This window comes from Ovis aries, chromosome 15 (assembly GCF_016772045.2).
Source record: "Ovis aries strain OAR_USU_Benz2616 breed Rambouillet chromosome 15, ARS-UI_Ramb_v3.0, whole genome shotgun sequence".
NCBI classification, from domain to species: domain Eukaryota; kingdom Metazoa; phylum Chordata; class Mammalia; order Artiodactyla; family Bovidae; genus Ovis; species Ovis aries.
Window position 1 is genome coordinate 76,771,808 of NC_056068.1, and position 13,145 is coordinate 76,784,952.

Consider the following 13,145-nt stretch of genomic DNA (forward strand, 5'->3'; position numbering starts at 1 on the left):
TTTTTGCATTAGATTCTATTTTTTTTTTGAGGGAGGGGTCAACAACAGCTTTATCATTTCTTGTTAAAGTAAACTTATACATACTTACGACAAAAGCAACAGTAAAAAACAGAAAGACAAGAAATAGCCCATACTTACACCATGGAAAACTGCTCTTAACACGGATGTGACTACAAAACTCATAAATACACACACCCACAAACAATCATATTATATGTGTTATTTTCTGGCTTGCTTTTGTTCTTAAGACATTGTGGACAGCTCCAGGTCTTCATTTTAAGTGGCTATCGAGTGTTCAGCTATATGGAAATTATTCAACCAATTTTCTGATGTTTTTGTGTCCTTATTTGCCACTGTTACTTATCCTTGTGTGAAAATCTGGCACAATCATAGTTATTCCCTTAGGCTAAATTCCAAGCTGGGTAATTGCTGGGCCAGTAGGTATGCATATTTTAAATTTTAATACATACTGCAAAATTGCCTTCCAGAGTTTTATCATTTTTTTTTTTTTCAAATACCAGTATGGAGCTTAGTCAGCAATACAGAAGAGCTCCAGGTCCCTCCCCCCAGCCCCCTCACCACCCCCCCCCCCGGTCCCTGGTCCCTCACCAACACTGGTTATGTTTTCTGGTTTATTACAGTAACTTTTTCAGAAAGGCTTACTCAAAAAACAAAACAAAAACAGAAATCAGAGTATGAACTAGTGAGCTTGACTGTATAATAGGGTGATGCTGCTGATCTGTATTTACTCAGAGAAATTCCTACAAGTTGCTTGAGTAGGATCCTGTGATACTTTTAGATGGTATAAAAGCGAGTAACTTCACGGGTTTAGACCGTTAAGCTTCAGTGTTTGTGAACAGGATCTAATGTGCTGTATAATCTAAGGCCTAGGGAAGAAGCGTCTTGTAGATACACGCAGGGAACAAAGCACAGTATTGAGCCGTTTTGATCTAATGGGTCTGTTTTTCTTTCAAAATAGGAAAGATGCAAAGAACAATGAGGTGACCTTTTCTCAAATTAAGTAAGTCTGTTCATTTATGAGCCTTAAGACATTTAACCCCCCAATCTGTTCAGTGACTATTTTGAGATTTTTTTTTTTGATGGGACTGCCATTTTTCCAGATTGACACGTTTGGACCTGATTGTGCAGAAGTTCTTATTAGCGTTGTTATCCTGCAAGGACCCATGTTTACTTGTCTCCCGAAGCTGGCTTCCTTGCCACGTTCTACCATGCCAAGTAGAACTATACTTGCCGTATTCTACCAACAAATATATATTTTGTGATTAAAAACATGGTTATTCAAGGTCTAGGAGGAGAGAACTTGCTCAGAGTCAGGAAGCCACTCAGTTATATAACAGGGTCTAGAAGTCAGATTTCCTGATTCACATTTCAGTGTTTTGTGAATTACGTTACAGTGAACCTCCCCCAAACACCCCCTGCCCTTATACTATAGGTTTTCTTCTTTGGGGAAAATCTCTGGAGTTATGGTTGAGTCATTTTTTTTTTTTTCCCTAATTGTCTTTTTTTTTTCCCTTTGCTTTTCTACGGTGAAGACCTAAAAGGTGAGTACACAGTTTGCTTTTAAAAAAATAAGTTGCATGTTTCTATCTTGAGTGTGAACTTGACTGAATGCAGCCAATTCTGACACGTTGCTTTTTCCCCTAGATCCAAGTTAATCAAAGTGGAGAATTTTGAGGCCTACTTCAAGAAACAGCAAGCTGACTCCAACTGTGGGTTTGCAGAAGAATATGAAGTATGTGCTTGTTGAGTGTCGTAGTTTTATTTGCTTTATGTTTTTCCTGAAAGTTGGGAAGCTGCCTGTTTCTGTTTTATGGTGAAGCTTTGGGTAAGAGGTAGCCCTCTTGGAGGGAAGAGAGAAGGTTTTTTTTTTTTTGGCCATGCTGCATGGCATATGGGACCTTAGTTTCCCAGTCAGGGATTGAACCCACGGCTCCTGCAGCGGAAGCGCCGGAGTCTTAACCACTGGACTTCCGGGGAAGTCTCCTGCCTCCATCTTTACGTGTCTCCCTTATGTGACTCTATCTCAGTGTCTTTTCTCTTCTTATAAAGGTATCAGGGATTTCCCTGGTGGTCCAGTGGCTAGGACTCTGTGCTCCCGGTGCGGGGGGCCCAGGTTCAATCCCTGAGCAGGGAAGTGGGTCCCACGTGCTGCCGCTAGAAGTTTACATGCCGCAACTAAGATCCTTCATGCCGCAAATAAAAACAGACCCTGCGTGCTGCAACTAAGACCTGGAATAACCAAATTAAAAGAAAAAAAAAAAGACATCAGTGATACTGGATTAAGGGCCCCGCTCTCTGCAGTATGACCTCATCTTATCTTGATTTACATCCACAAAAGCTGTAATTTCCAGCCAGGCTGTGTTCACAGGTACCAAGGCTGAGAGCTGCTATGTCTTTCTGGGGATGCAGTGTTACCCGTAACATCTCTGCATCCCCGCTTTGTTCTGCTCTGCTCTTTGTGCTGTGTGAGTACTGTCCGGACACGGAGTGAATGAGCGGTTCTTATGGTCTGCCTTCAGGATCTGAAGCTTGTTGGAATTAACCTGCCTAAGTATGCAGCTGAACTGGCTGAGAACAGAGGAAAGAATCGCTATAACAACGTTCTGCCCTGTAAGTTGTGTTTCCCGCATCTTCCCTTTTTCACCCCATCTTGGACATCACGTCTCTGAGAGCAGGGGGCAGAGGAGTCAGGATACTAACCAGCCACTCCCACAGCCATCCATCAGTCACCTACTGTGTGCTCAGCACCGTGTTTAGGGGTAAGCCATTGGATTCAGCCTCACAATAGCCTTACAGAATAGGTAGTAGGATATTCTGCAAAAAAAAAAAAAAAAAGGCAGCACAGAGTGGCTGAGTGATTTGTCTGAAGTCCCACTGAGGGCCGTGGTGGGACCAGACTTGGACTGGATCTGGCCATTTCCTGCAGGGAAAGGGCTGCAGTCCCTGCTTTGAGTCCCTTTGCTCTCACAGCCCTTCTATGCCCCTTTATCCCGACATAAACACAGTTCTGGAACAAAAGGGGAGCCAGTGGAGGACAAGCAGGGAGCAACGCTTTCTGCTTGTCCAGACATGTCTCTGGTTGGCTGAGTACACTCCGTGGCTAGATGTGAATTATATTTGGATTCATCCCTGTTTTTGAGGATTGACAATGTCTGTAGCCTCACAGGAACAACAACACATCAGTTTACTCTGTGAGTTTGTTTCTGTTTTGTAAATAAGTTCATTTGCGTATTTGAGATTCCACACATACCACTTATAGTAGTCTTAGGCACCCAATTTATTTTTGCATTTGGGACTGTCTTTTTATAACAACTTTTTAATGAGAATAGGGAAAGTGTGAAAGGCTTAACTTTCTACCCTGAGGATCTACCCTGCCATAGTGGAAAGGCCACTGGATTTGAATTCTGGCTGCCACTCACCAGATGAAAGAGCTTGGAAAAAAATCACTTAACCTCTCTGACCCTCAGTTTTCTCATCTGTAAAACGGACACAGAAGCTCATAGGATGGTTATGAGGGATAAATAACTATGCAGGGCCTTCCTTGGCTTGTGGCATACACCCAAGGAAGGAAGTAGTTGGTTTCATCTAGAAGGTGGTCTGGAGTGGTTCAGAGCTTGGGCGGTGCCAGACTGTCAAGGTTAGAACCCTGGCTCTGCCACTTACTAGCTCTGCCCGGGAATCATGCAACTTCTCTGTGCCACGGTCATATCTGGTGACGGCGGGAATGCAGTAAGGCCGTGGATCTAAAACGCTGAGCCACGCAGCGTCAAGGTGTGATGGAGCCCCTGCGTTGCTGTTTTGCACTTGTTTCTCTGTTCTGAGATGAAATATTCTCTTCCGTATCCTAACGTGGAAATCTTCTCTTTGAATGTCACAGATGACATTTCCCGCGTCAAACTTTCAGTTCAGACCCATTCGACCGACGACTACATCAACGCCAACTACATGCCCGTGAGTGGGGAGCGGGGCTCGCGTGCTGGAGGCCCTTGGGCTCCTCCTCCGTCTCTTTGAGATCGACCCTGTGCTGCTCTCCTTTTTCTAGGGCTACCATTCCAAAGAAGATTTCATCGCCGCGCAAGGACCTCTGCCCAACACTCTGAAAGATTTTTGGCGTATGGTTTGGGAGAAAAATGTCTATGCCATTGTCATGCTGACCAAATGTGTTGAACAGGGACGGGTACGTAACTTTTGCTGTGATTCAGCTCAGTTCATTCATTCATAGTTACTGTGGTGGAGGGTGTTTTAAAACCTATTTTTTAAAAAAAGACACTCCCTCAAGCATTAGCACTTCTATTCTTAGAACTGTGTTTTTTGTCTTTTTCTCCTCTAAAAGTTTTAAAAAAATGCTAAAAAAAAAAAAATCTGTGTTATTGTTACCTTCTGTATGGAGAGAAGAATGTTCTCTATACATTAAGTCATTGCTGCTGGAGTTAATAGACATCAAGATTTGGGTTAGTGCCGCAAAAGAACTTCATGCAACTCCATCCTTCATCAGCTCCGTGTTAATGCATTTTTTTGGTCCTGCCCTGTGGCTTGTGGCATCTTAGTTCCCTGACCAGGGATTGAACCCATGCCTCCTGCATTGGAAGCACAGAGGCATAACCACTGTGCCACAGGGAAGTCCCCATCAGCTCTGTGAATGGGTGCAAGCCTGTCTTGTCCCTGAGCAACCAGCTGTACCTGTGAGATGACCAATATGAGTGATTCAGTGATTTTCAAACTGAGTTTTTAACATCAGAACCCTTTCTTTCTGCAAAATTTCCAACTTATCTCCTGATAAGTCTCAGCAGTTCCCTCTCCCCTGTGATGGCCTGGAATCCCCCCATCAAACACAGGATTTCTTCTAGTGATAAAATCCCTCGGCTTCCCTAGTGGCTCAGATGGTGAAGAATCTGCCTGAAATGCAGCAGATCTAGGTTCAATTCCTGGATTTGGAAGACTCCATGGAGAAGGGAATGGCAACCTACTCCAGTATCCTCCTTGGAAAATCCCATGGACAGAGGAGCCTGGCAGGCTGCAGTCCATGGGGTTGCAAAGAGTCGGACACCACTGAGTGACTTTCGCTTTCACCTTTCCACAAATAAACCTAGGGGAATTGAAAACCTTGGGCTAAATTCAGAAAAGTCCGTGCCTGAGGAATAGGACCTCGTGTGCTCTGTGAGTCTTTTCACGTAGGTCTGTTACTTGAAGAATAGGGTGGGAGTCAAGTCCCTAAGCCCGTGGTTCTGAAACATTAACGTGCCTCGGAGTCACCTGGAGGGTTTCCAGGTTTCCTGGAGGGTTTCCGCCTGCAGCGTCTCTGGTGGACCCCAGAGCTGCGTTTCTGCCAGTTCCTGGTGCTCCTGCTCCAGGGTGCTCGCACTATCCCCGGGAGAGTGGGAACCTGACAGGCATCATTTCTCTCCGTGTTCTTTTCTTTCACTTTAATTGAGCAGATGTGTGTCTGGCCCCAAGTGTGTGTGTAAGGCCCTGTGCTGGGGGTTGGGGATGGAGGAGGCAGAGGTAACAAAGAGCAATTAGAGATGGTTCCCATCTTCGCTTTATTTGCGATGCAGAAGGTTGGGTTCTGTACCTGCTTCTGACGTTAGAGCAGGTTATCATGCAAATGAAAAGCCACTGCTTATTTGTGTGCAAATAAGCTTTATGGTGCTGTTGAACCCAAGGCTTCACACATGGAACATTCTCCTAAATATCTGTTGGATAAATGAAAACAGCATAGTTAGTGGAGAGCAAGACAAATGTAAATGGGCCCTTGTTCATTTTTAAAGAAAAAATTAATATTTGGCTGTGCTGGGTCTTCGTTGTGGCTCATGGGCTCAATCGTTGCAGCTCGAGGGCCCTCATTCATCTTACATTGGGAGGGAAGTGGATGTTAATGACTAAGTGAGAGGAGAAGGGGGCCTGTATTATTGTTGTTCAGATGCTAGGTTGTGCCTGACTCTTTGCGACCCCATGAACTGCAGCACGCCTGGCTTCCCCTGTCCTTCACTATCTCCCAGAGTTTGCTCAAATTCATGCCCATTGAGTCGGTGTGTGAAAAGTGTGAAAGTGAAAGTCGCTCAGTTGTGTCCGACTCTTTGGCAACCCCATGGACTGTGGCCCACCAGGCTCCTCTGTGGATGGAATTCTCCAGCCCAGAATGCTAGAGAGGGTAGCCTCTCCGTTTTCCAAGGGATCTTCCCAATCCAGGAATTGAACTGGGGTCTCCTGCATTGCAGGTGAATTCTTTACCAGCTGAACGAGTTGATGATACCATCCAACCATCTCATCCTCTGTCGCCCACTCTCTTCCTGTTCTCAATCTTTCCCAGCGTTAGGGTCTTTTCCAGTGAGTTGGCTCTTCACATCAGGTGGCCAAAGTTTTGGAGCTTCAGCATCAGTCCTTCCAATGAATATTCAGGGTTGATTTCCTTTAGAAATGACTGGTACTAGATTCTCCATAATATGTTCTTTTTCCCTCTAACAACCCTGGGAGATGTTACTATTTTATAGACGGGGAAACTAAAGCTTAGAGTTTAAGAACTTGCCCACAAGTTAGCAATGTAAATCCAGCTGGTAAGAGACCAACTTAGGCAAAAACTCCACGCCAGTGTATTCCCCAGTCCCGTGTTCTTTCTTGGAGCAGTGGTCCAGAAGCCGGGATTTTTTTTTTTTTTTTTGCATCAACCAATAAAATTTATTTAGTGTATCATTTGGCAAAGTTACTAATGTCATGAACAACTTAAATTATTGGTTTTCAATTGGTTTCAACAAAGAGAAAAATTACATCAAAATCAATATGTCTTTTAACATGAATTAACTCAAAAAATGTCAGAGGTGAACCTTACTCTTTCAGGAAGAAAATGAAATGGCATAGCTTAGTGTTCCTTCTCCTCAGCTTTCACCAAGTGCTGACATCAGGTACCATTTAAGTCAGTTTCTTATCTGAGGATGAGGTGTTATGTGCCGTGCTTAGTCGCTCAGTCGTGTCCAACTCTGTGTGACTCCATGGACTGCAGCCCGCCAGGCTCCTCTGCGGGGATTCTCCAGGCAAGAACACTGGAGTGGGTTGCCATGCCCTCCTCCAGGGGATCTTTCCGACCCAGAGATCGAACCCAGGTCTCCTGCATTGCAGGCGGATGTTTTACTGTCTGAGCCAGCAGGGAAGCCCATGAGGTATTTCTGATTTTCTGCAAGTTAAGAGTTTTTAAAAAGCAGAAGCTGGGATCATTTAATAAATACAGACCTCTGGGCCAGAGTTAGCAGCTCTGGAGTTGAGAAGCAGGCATCTGGTTTTAAAGCAAAACAAACCTCTCATTTAAAAAAAAAGTCAGTTACCAAGTAGGGATTCAGATACTTTCAGAGAGCGGTTGTTTCTTGATTTTTGTTTCTGTTCACATTTTGACAGCCAGTGGACTGTCAGAGACCCCAGAATGATTTAGTCTGATTTTTTTCTTTTGGTGTCCATATTTGTGTTGGAGTTAGTGTATATCTAAAAGTCTTGAGAAAAGCTCTCATTTCTTCTGCACGTGGAGAAGTTTAGTTCAGTGAACAGCTGGTGGAAGGGCTGTTGTAGGGCTGGGGAGCCAGGGGGGCACAGGGTCCCCTGTGAAGAAACAGTGGCTGCTCAGCTGTAAGTCAGTTTCTGTGTAGAAATGGGGGCTCAGTGTTGGCTAGGTCTTCTGATTTCTCAAGAGAGACCAGAAATCTGGATTTTTATAGGAAGACTCCCAAATTTATAAAGTTGGTAGGAATTGAAAATTAAAATACAAAATTTCAAGGGTCAGGCAGAACCCACAAAAGGCTTGGATTCAGACTCTGATGCCTGGTTTTAATATCTCATCTCCTGTGAGGTTTCAGTGATGGCAGACAGTGTGATCTGAGTGTTTGCATTTTATTCTAGACCAAATGTGAGGAGTACTGGCCCTCCAAGCAGGCTCAGGATTATGGGGACATAGCTGTGGCAATGACGTCTGAAATTGTTCTTCCAGAATGGACCGTCAGAGACTTCACAGTGAAAAATGTAAGTAAGAAGTCAAGACGCATAGATCGCATATAAAATTAGTATAAATTACTTTTGGGGTGACACTTTTAGGTTGATATTGATATAAATCATTTTTTTTAATGCATCAGGAGAATATTTTCGCTTTCTTCTTTATAGAATGTAACAATCCGTATCTGCATATACTCTAATGCAACCTGTTGGCTTTGCTTGCTTGAGAGTTTCATAAATTATTCTTTTTTTTTAATTTAAATTTTATTTTTTTACTTTACAGTACTGTATTGGTTTTGCCATACATTGACATGAGTCCACCACAGGAGTAAATTATTCTTAAATGAATCTTAGGAGCATGGCTCAGCATCTTTAACTTCTCTTCTTCCCCTTCCAGGTGACCTGCTTATAGAGTTTTTCTTACAGATCAAGGCCCTTTTGGATTGTTTGGTCGGGAATTTGACATCAGGAGTGTCCATTTGCTGTTGAAATAGTTTATGATGACAGTTACGTTAAGAGGAGTTCAGGACATATCCATATGGCCTCCTTTCCCCTCAAAAGTTATGAAAACACATGCAATTAAATTGTGTAGGCATTCTAAGAAGTCAGTATATGTCCTTTTTATTTTTAAACGGTATTTAAAAATTGGATCACTGTCATGGGTGACTCTGATATCTTTTGATGGCTGTGTAAATCAGTATAGCCCTCTATAGTTTATATCAAAGGCATAAAAATATCTGTTCCCCTTTGATCTGCTGGTTTCAAGCTTGAGAATCTGTCCTAGAGAAATAATCTGAAATCTAGGAGAAGCATTCTTCTTCTTTTTTTAAACATTTATTTATTTATGCGGCTGCAGTGGGTCTGAGTTGCAGAATGTGGGATCTAGTTCCCTGACCAGGGGTCGAAACGCAGGCCCACTGCATTGGAAGCATGGAGTCTTAGCCACTGAAGCACCAGGGAGTCCCTGATATATATATATATATATATATATATAAAGAAAACAAATATCCTTCAAAGGGTAGTTGTCATTGAGCAAATGCCTGCCGTCCAGGTGTAGTGCACACAGATGAGGTCAGGTGTAGGCATAGTGAGTACAGTTGACTCAGGAATGGGAATGGTTCAGCCAGGGCAGAGTTCTGATAATTAAAGGTATGTGCTTTGGTCCACTGTAGGAAGGCAGTCTGTGTCATAACTCTGTTATAATGAGCTTCACTTTCTATCGTCTGTCTGAAGTTGAAATAGATGTCTCTTTTGGGAGGGAGTCCTTTCTCAAACCCCTACAGTTCTAAATATTTACTTGATGCTTGCTGTTTGCTTATCACTTTATTAAATTCTTTGGAAAGTGAAAGTTGCTCAGTCATGTCCAACTCTTGGCAACCCCATGGACTATACAATCCATGGAATTCTCCAAGCCAGAGTACTGGAGTGGGTAGGTTTTCCTTTCTCCAGAGGATCTTCCCAAGCCAGGGATCGTATCCAAGTCTCCCACATTGCAAGTGGATTCTTTACCATCTGAGCCACTGGGGAAGCCCAAGAATACTGGAGTGGGTAGCCTATCCCTTCTCCAGGGGATCTTCCTGACTCAGGAATTGAACCAGGGTCTCCTGTATTGCCCCTGGAGAAGGAAATGGCAACCCACTCCAGTACTCTTGCTTGGAGAATTCCATAGACAGAGGAGCCTGGTGGGCTCAGTTCATGGGATCGCAAAGAGTCGGACACGACTGTGTGACTAACTTAAACTTTCAACTTTCTCCTGCATTGCAGGCAGATTCTTCACCAACTGAGCTATCAGGGACGCCAAAATTCTTTGGAAGACATGTGAATTATGAGACAGTTCTTGCCCTGAAGGCACTGGTTATCATAGTTATATTTGCATAAATTTATTTCTGGCTGGTGACCTTCCCCCTGGGGCTCAGGGATGGCGGTTTATGAAGCTCTGAGGAGGTGTAGGTGTAAGAATGTGAGTGCACTGTTGGCAGAGGACTGTGGTAAAAAGGGAAGATTCTGAACTCAAAACTGAAGGATATGAGATTCCTGCCTCTGAGCTGAGTGTCCGAGATTGTCACTTCACAACTTGGAAAGTTTGTTTCCCCTTCTTAGAAGGGAGATAATAAGCCCTCCTGCTTGGCATGTTATTTGGATTTGCAGTCCATGCAAGCACTTGATCAGCTATTTTACCAGCGTACAATTCCAATGTGTAGTCCTAACCACGTCTGAGCTGCTTTTCAGCTGCACCGTGCAGTTCAGCCTTCAGGTGTGGCTCGATCTAGCTCGCCTTTCTCTCTGGCTCTAACCTCGTTTCTTGGTGTTTAGACTCCGACAAGTGAGAGTCACCCTCTGCGTCAGTTCCACTTCACCTCCTGGCCTGACCACGGTGTTCCTGACGCCACCGATCTGCTCATCAACTTCCGCTACCTTGTTCGAGACTACATGAAGCAGAGTCCTCCTGAGTCGCCAATACTGGTGCATTGCAGGTATGCATGCGTGACAGATTTCAAAAGTAATCATAAATACAGACACTTCTGAAAAAAGAAGAAAGCCTGAGAGGGGATGCAATAGGTATTTATAAGTTCAAGAAGGTTTGGATATGGGACAATGGATTTATTCCCTAAACCTTGAGACTTTAGAACAGGGATTGGCAAACGATGGCCTATGGGTCAGATTTGGTCAGCTAACTGTATTTTAAAAAGCATTGTAACGTATTTTATTTCCTATTTATAATATTTCCCTTTGAGATATTTCAACCTTACAAAAATGCAGAAAATAATTTAACAAAGCTCAGCATGACACCATATATGTTTCTTTTTGTTAATAATGCATTACAGGTATAATTAAAGTCTCTACTTACTAGCCTCCTATCCCACTCTCCTTCTTACACAGGTGAACATTTGGTCCTAAAGTTGCTCTGTATTATTCCTTTGCATGCTTTTATATTTTATTGCATGTGTAGGTAACTCTATTGTTTTATATAGCTTTAAACTTTTACTAGGATTTTATAATGTATAAATTATTCTGCAGCCTGTTTTCTTTAGCATTTTGGTTTGCTGTTTAACGGTGTTGAGATACATAATTCTAGTTCATTTTATTTACTTAAAAATATGTTTTCCACATACAAAAACTGTCTGTAAATGAATGTATACAACCTGATAAGTTTGGAGGTGAGTATACGTCCATGAAGCCATCACCACAATCTATTTGGCTGCCTGTTTTCATCAATAAAGTTTTATTGGAACACAGCCATGTCCCTTTGGTTACATAGTTTCTGTGGTTACTTTCACGCCGCAGTGGCAGGACGAGTCTGCAAAGCTGATGATGTTTTACTTTCTGGTCCTTAAGAGAAAACTTTGCCACCCCCTCCTGCAGAACAACAATAGATTAGCTTTGGAGCGAAAGGAATTGATTCTGGGACAGAAGACGGGGGGACTTTGTTACCCTTTGAGAGTAACATTGAAATGAATGAAACTTGCCATCCTAGATACAGTGGCAACTTTGATGGGACTGAGATTAAAGACCTCTAACAAGGTGTTTTATTTGTGGCATCTGATTTGAAAGTAACTTTAGGACTTGGGTCCCAGTTCTAAGCTAGTACAGTCAGACTCGCTGAGGTTTTAATTAAGCCAGTGGCTAATGGTCCTGGCCTTGACCCTCAAAGCCTGATAGCTGGGGAGAGCAAGACACATGCGCAGATGGGGAAGTGGGAGTTTTACAGCAGAGGTAACCCATGCTCGGTGGTGCTAGTGGTTAAGAACCTGCCTTCCAATGCAGGAGGTACAGGAGACTCAGGTTCCATCCCTGGGTCAGGAAGATTCCCTGGAGGAGGGCATGGCAAGCCACTGCAGTATTCTTGCCTGGAGAATACCATGGACAGAGGAGCCTGGTGGGCTACAGTCCACGGGATCACAAAGAGTCGGACACGACTGGAGTGACTTAGCACACTCAACCCGTGCTGACCTGCTCCTTTCCCCTTTTTTTCAGTGCTGGGGTGGGAAGGACGGGCACTTTCATTGCCATCGATCGTCTTATCTATCAGATAGAGAACGAGAGCACTGTGGACGTGTATGGCATCGTGTACGACCTTCGCATGCACAGGCCTTTAATGGTGCAAACAGAGGTGAGGCCCTTCCTGTTTGTGTTTTTTTAAAAATTAAAATTATTTATTTAAATTGGAGTATGATTACCTTACAGTGTAAGTTTCTGGTGTACGATAATGTGAATCAGCTCTATGTATTCCCTGAAGTGTTCCAGATAAACAGCATGCTCAAGGCGTGTTCTCAACAAGGGAATTGGGACATAGCCCTCCTCAAAGCTGTCAGGGTGAAGGCATCCTGACCAGGATAGAGCAGAATACTAATCTGGTGTCAGGCCGTCACCCTGAACCAGTTTAGAACTCTGGGAAGAGGTGCTGTGTTTCTGAGTCCAGCAGAGAATGTTCTAGAGGCCTCAGGTACATTGTGTGCTGTGGGGTGAGCAGGTGGCTGGGGTGGAAAGAGTGGAGTCGCCTCCTGTGTTGGTTGGTAGAGAGATCTTTTTTCTGCGCTAATTATATGGAGTCATAGTTCTCCATCTTTTAGATTTTGGGAAGCACAGAAATCTTATGCCTGTTTACAGATGTTCTCATCCCTTTTTAAAATATTTTGAAAATTGCAAAATTTGTTCATATCAAAACACTTAGTGCAGGATTATATAGAGGACATATTTCTCTTTTGCCTTTTCTTTTCCATTTCCGGGCCCTAGAGGTGGTTAGTGTTTATAGTCTGCATAGCTCCAGTACTTTGACCAGCTGATGTGAAAAGCTGACTCACTGGAAAAGACCCTGATGCTGGGAAAGATTGAAGGTGGGAGGAGAAGGGGATGACAGAGGATGAGAGGGTTGGATGGCGTCACTGACTCGATGGACATGAGTTTGAGCGAACTCTGGGAGATGGTGGAGAGAAGCCTGGGGTGTGGGGTCCATGGGGGTGCTAAGTGTCAGCATGACTTAGCAGCTGAACAGCAGCAACAATGTGTCTTTACAGGCTTCTTTATGCACATCTGTTAAAAAAAAAACATGTATTGTGTACAGACATGGAGCGTATTTTATTTTTTTGAGAAGAATTGATGATTAGCTTTTGTTTTTTTGCCTTTTAGTGACTTGGTTATTTCATTTAGTATAA

The 13,145-nt window shown here is 43.5% G+C and overlaps 1 protein-coding gene across 1 annotated transcript in view; it reads left to right on the forward strand.

Annotated features, from left to right (window-relative positions):
- PTPRJ (protein tyrosine phosphatase receptor type J) overlaps positions 1 to 13,145 on the forward strand; it is a 174,994-nt gene that overhangs the window by 157,586 nt on the left and 4,263 nt on the right. The window contains exons 16-24 of the mRNA XM_060400140.1: positions 980 to 1,021; positions 1,554 to 1,562; positions 1,666 to 1,753; positions 2,541 to 2,631; positions 3,899 to 3,972; positions 4,064 to 4,198; positions 7,903 to 8,022; positions 10,306 to 10,466; positions 11,968 to 12,103. Of these exons, the coding sequence (XP_060256123.1) occupies positions 980 to 1,021; positions 1,554 to 1,562; positions 1,666 to 1,753; positions 2,541 to 2,631; positions 3,899 to 3,972; positions 4,064 to 4,198; positions 7,903 to 8,022; positions 10,306 to 10,466; positions 11,968 to 12,103 (856 nt within the window). The remainder of the gene's footprint in view (positions 1 to 979; positions 1,022 to 1,553; positions 1,563 to 1,665; positions 1,754 to 2,540; positions 2,632 to 3,898; positions 3,973 to 4,063; positions 4,199 to 7,902; positions 8,023 to 10,305; positions 10,467 to 11,967; positions 12,104 to 13,145) is intronic.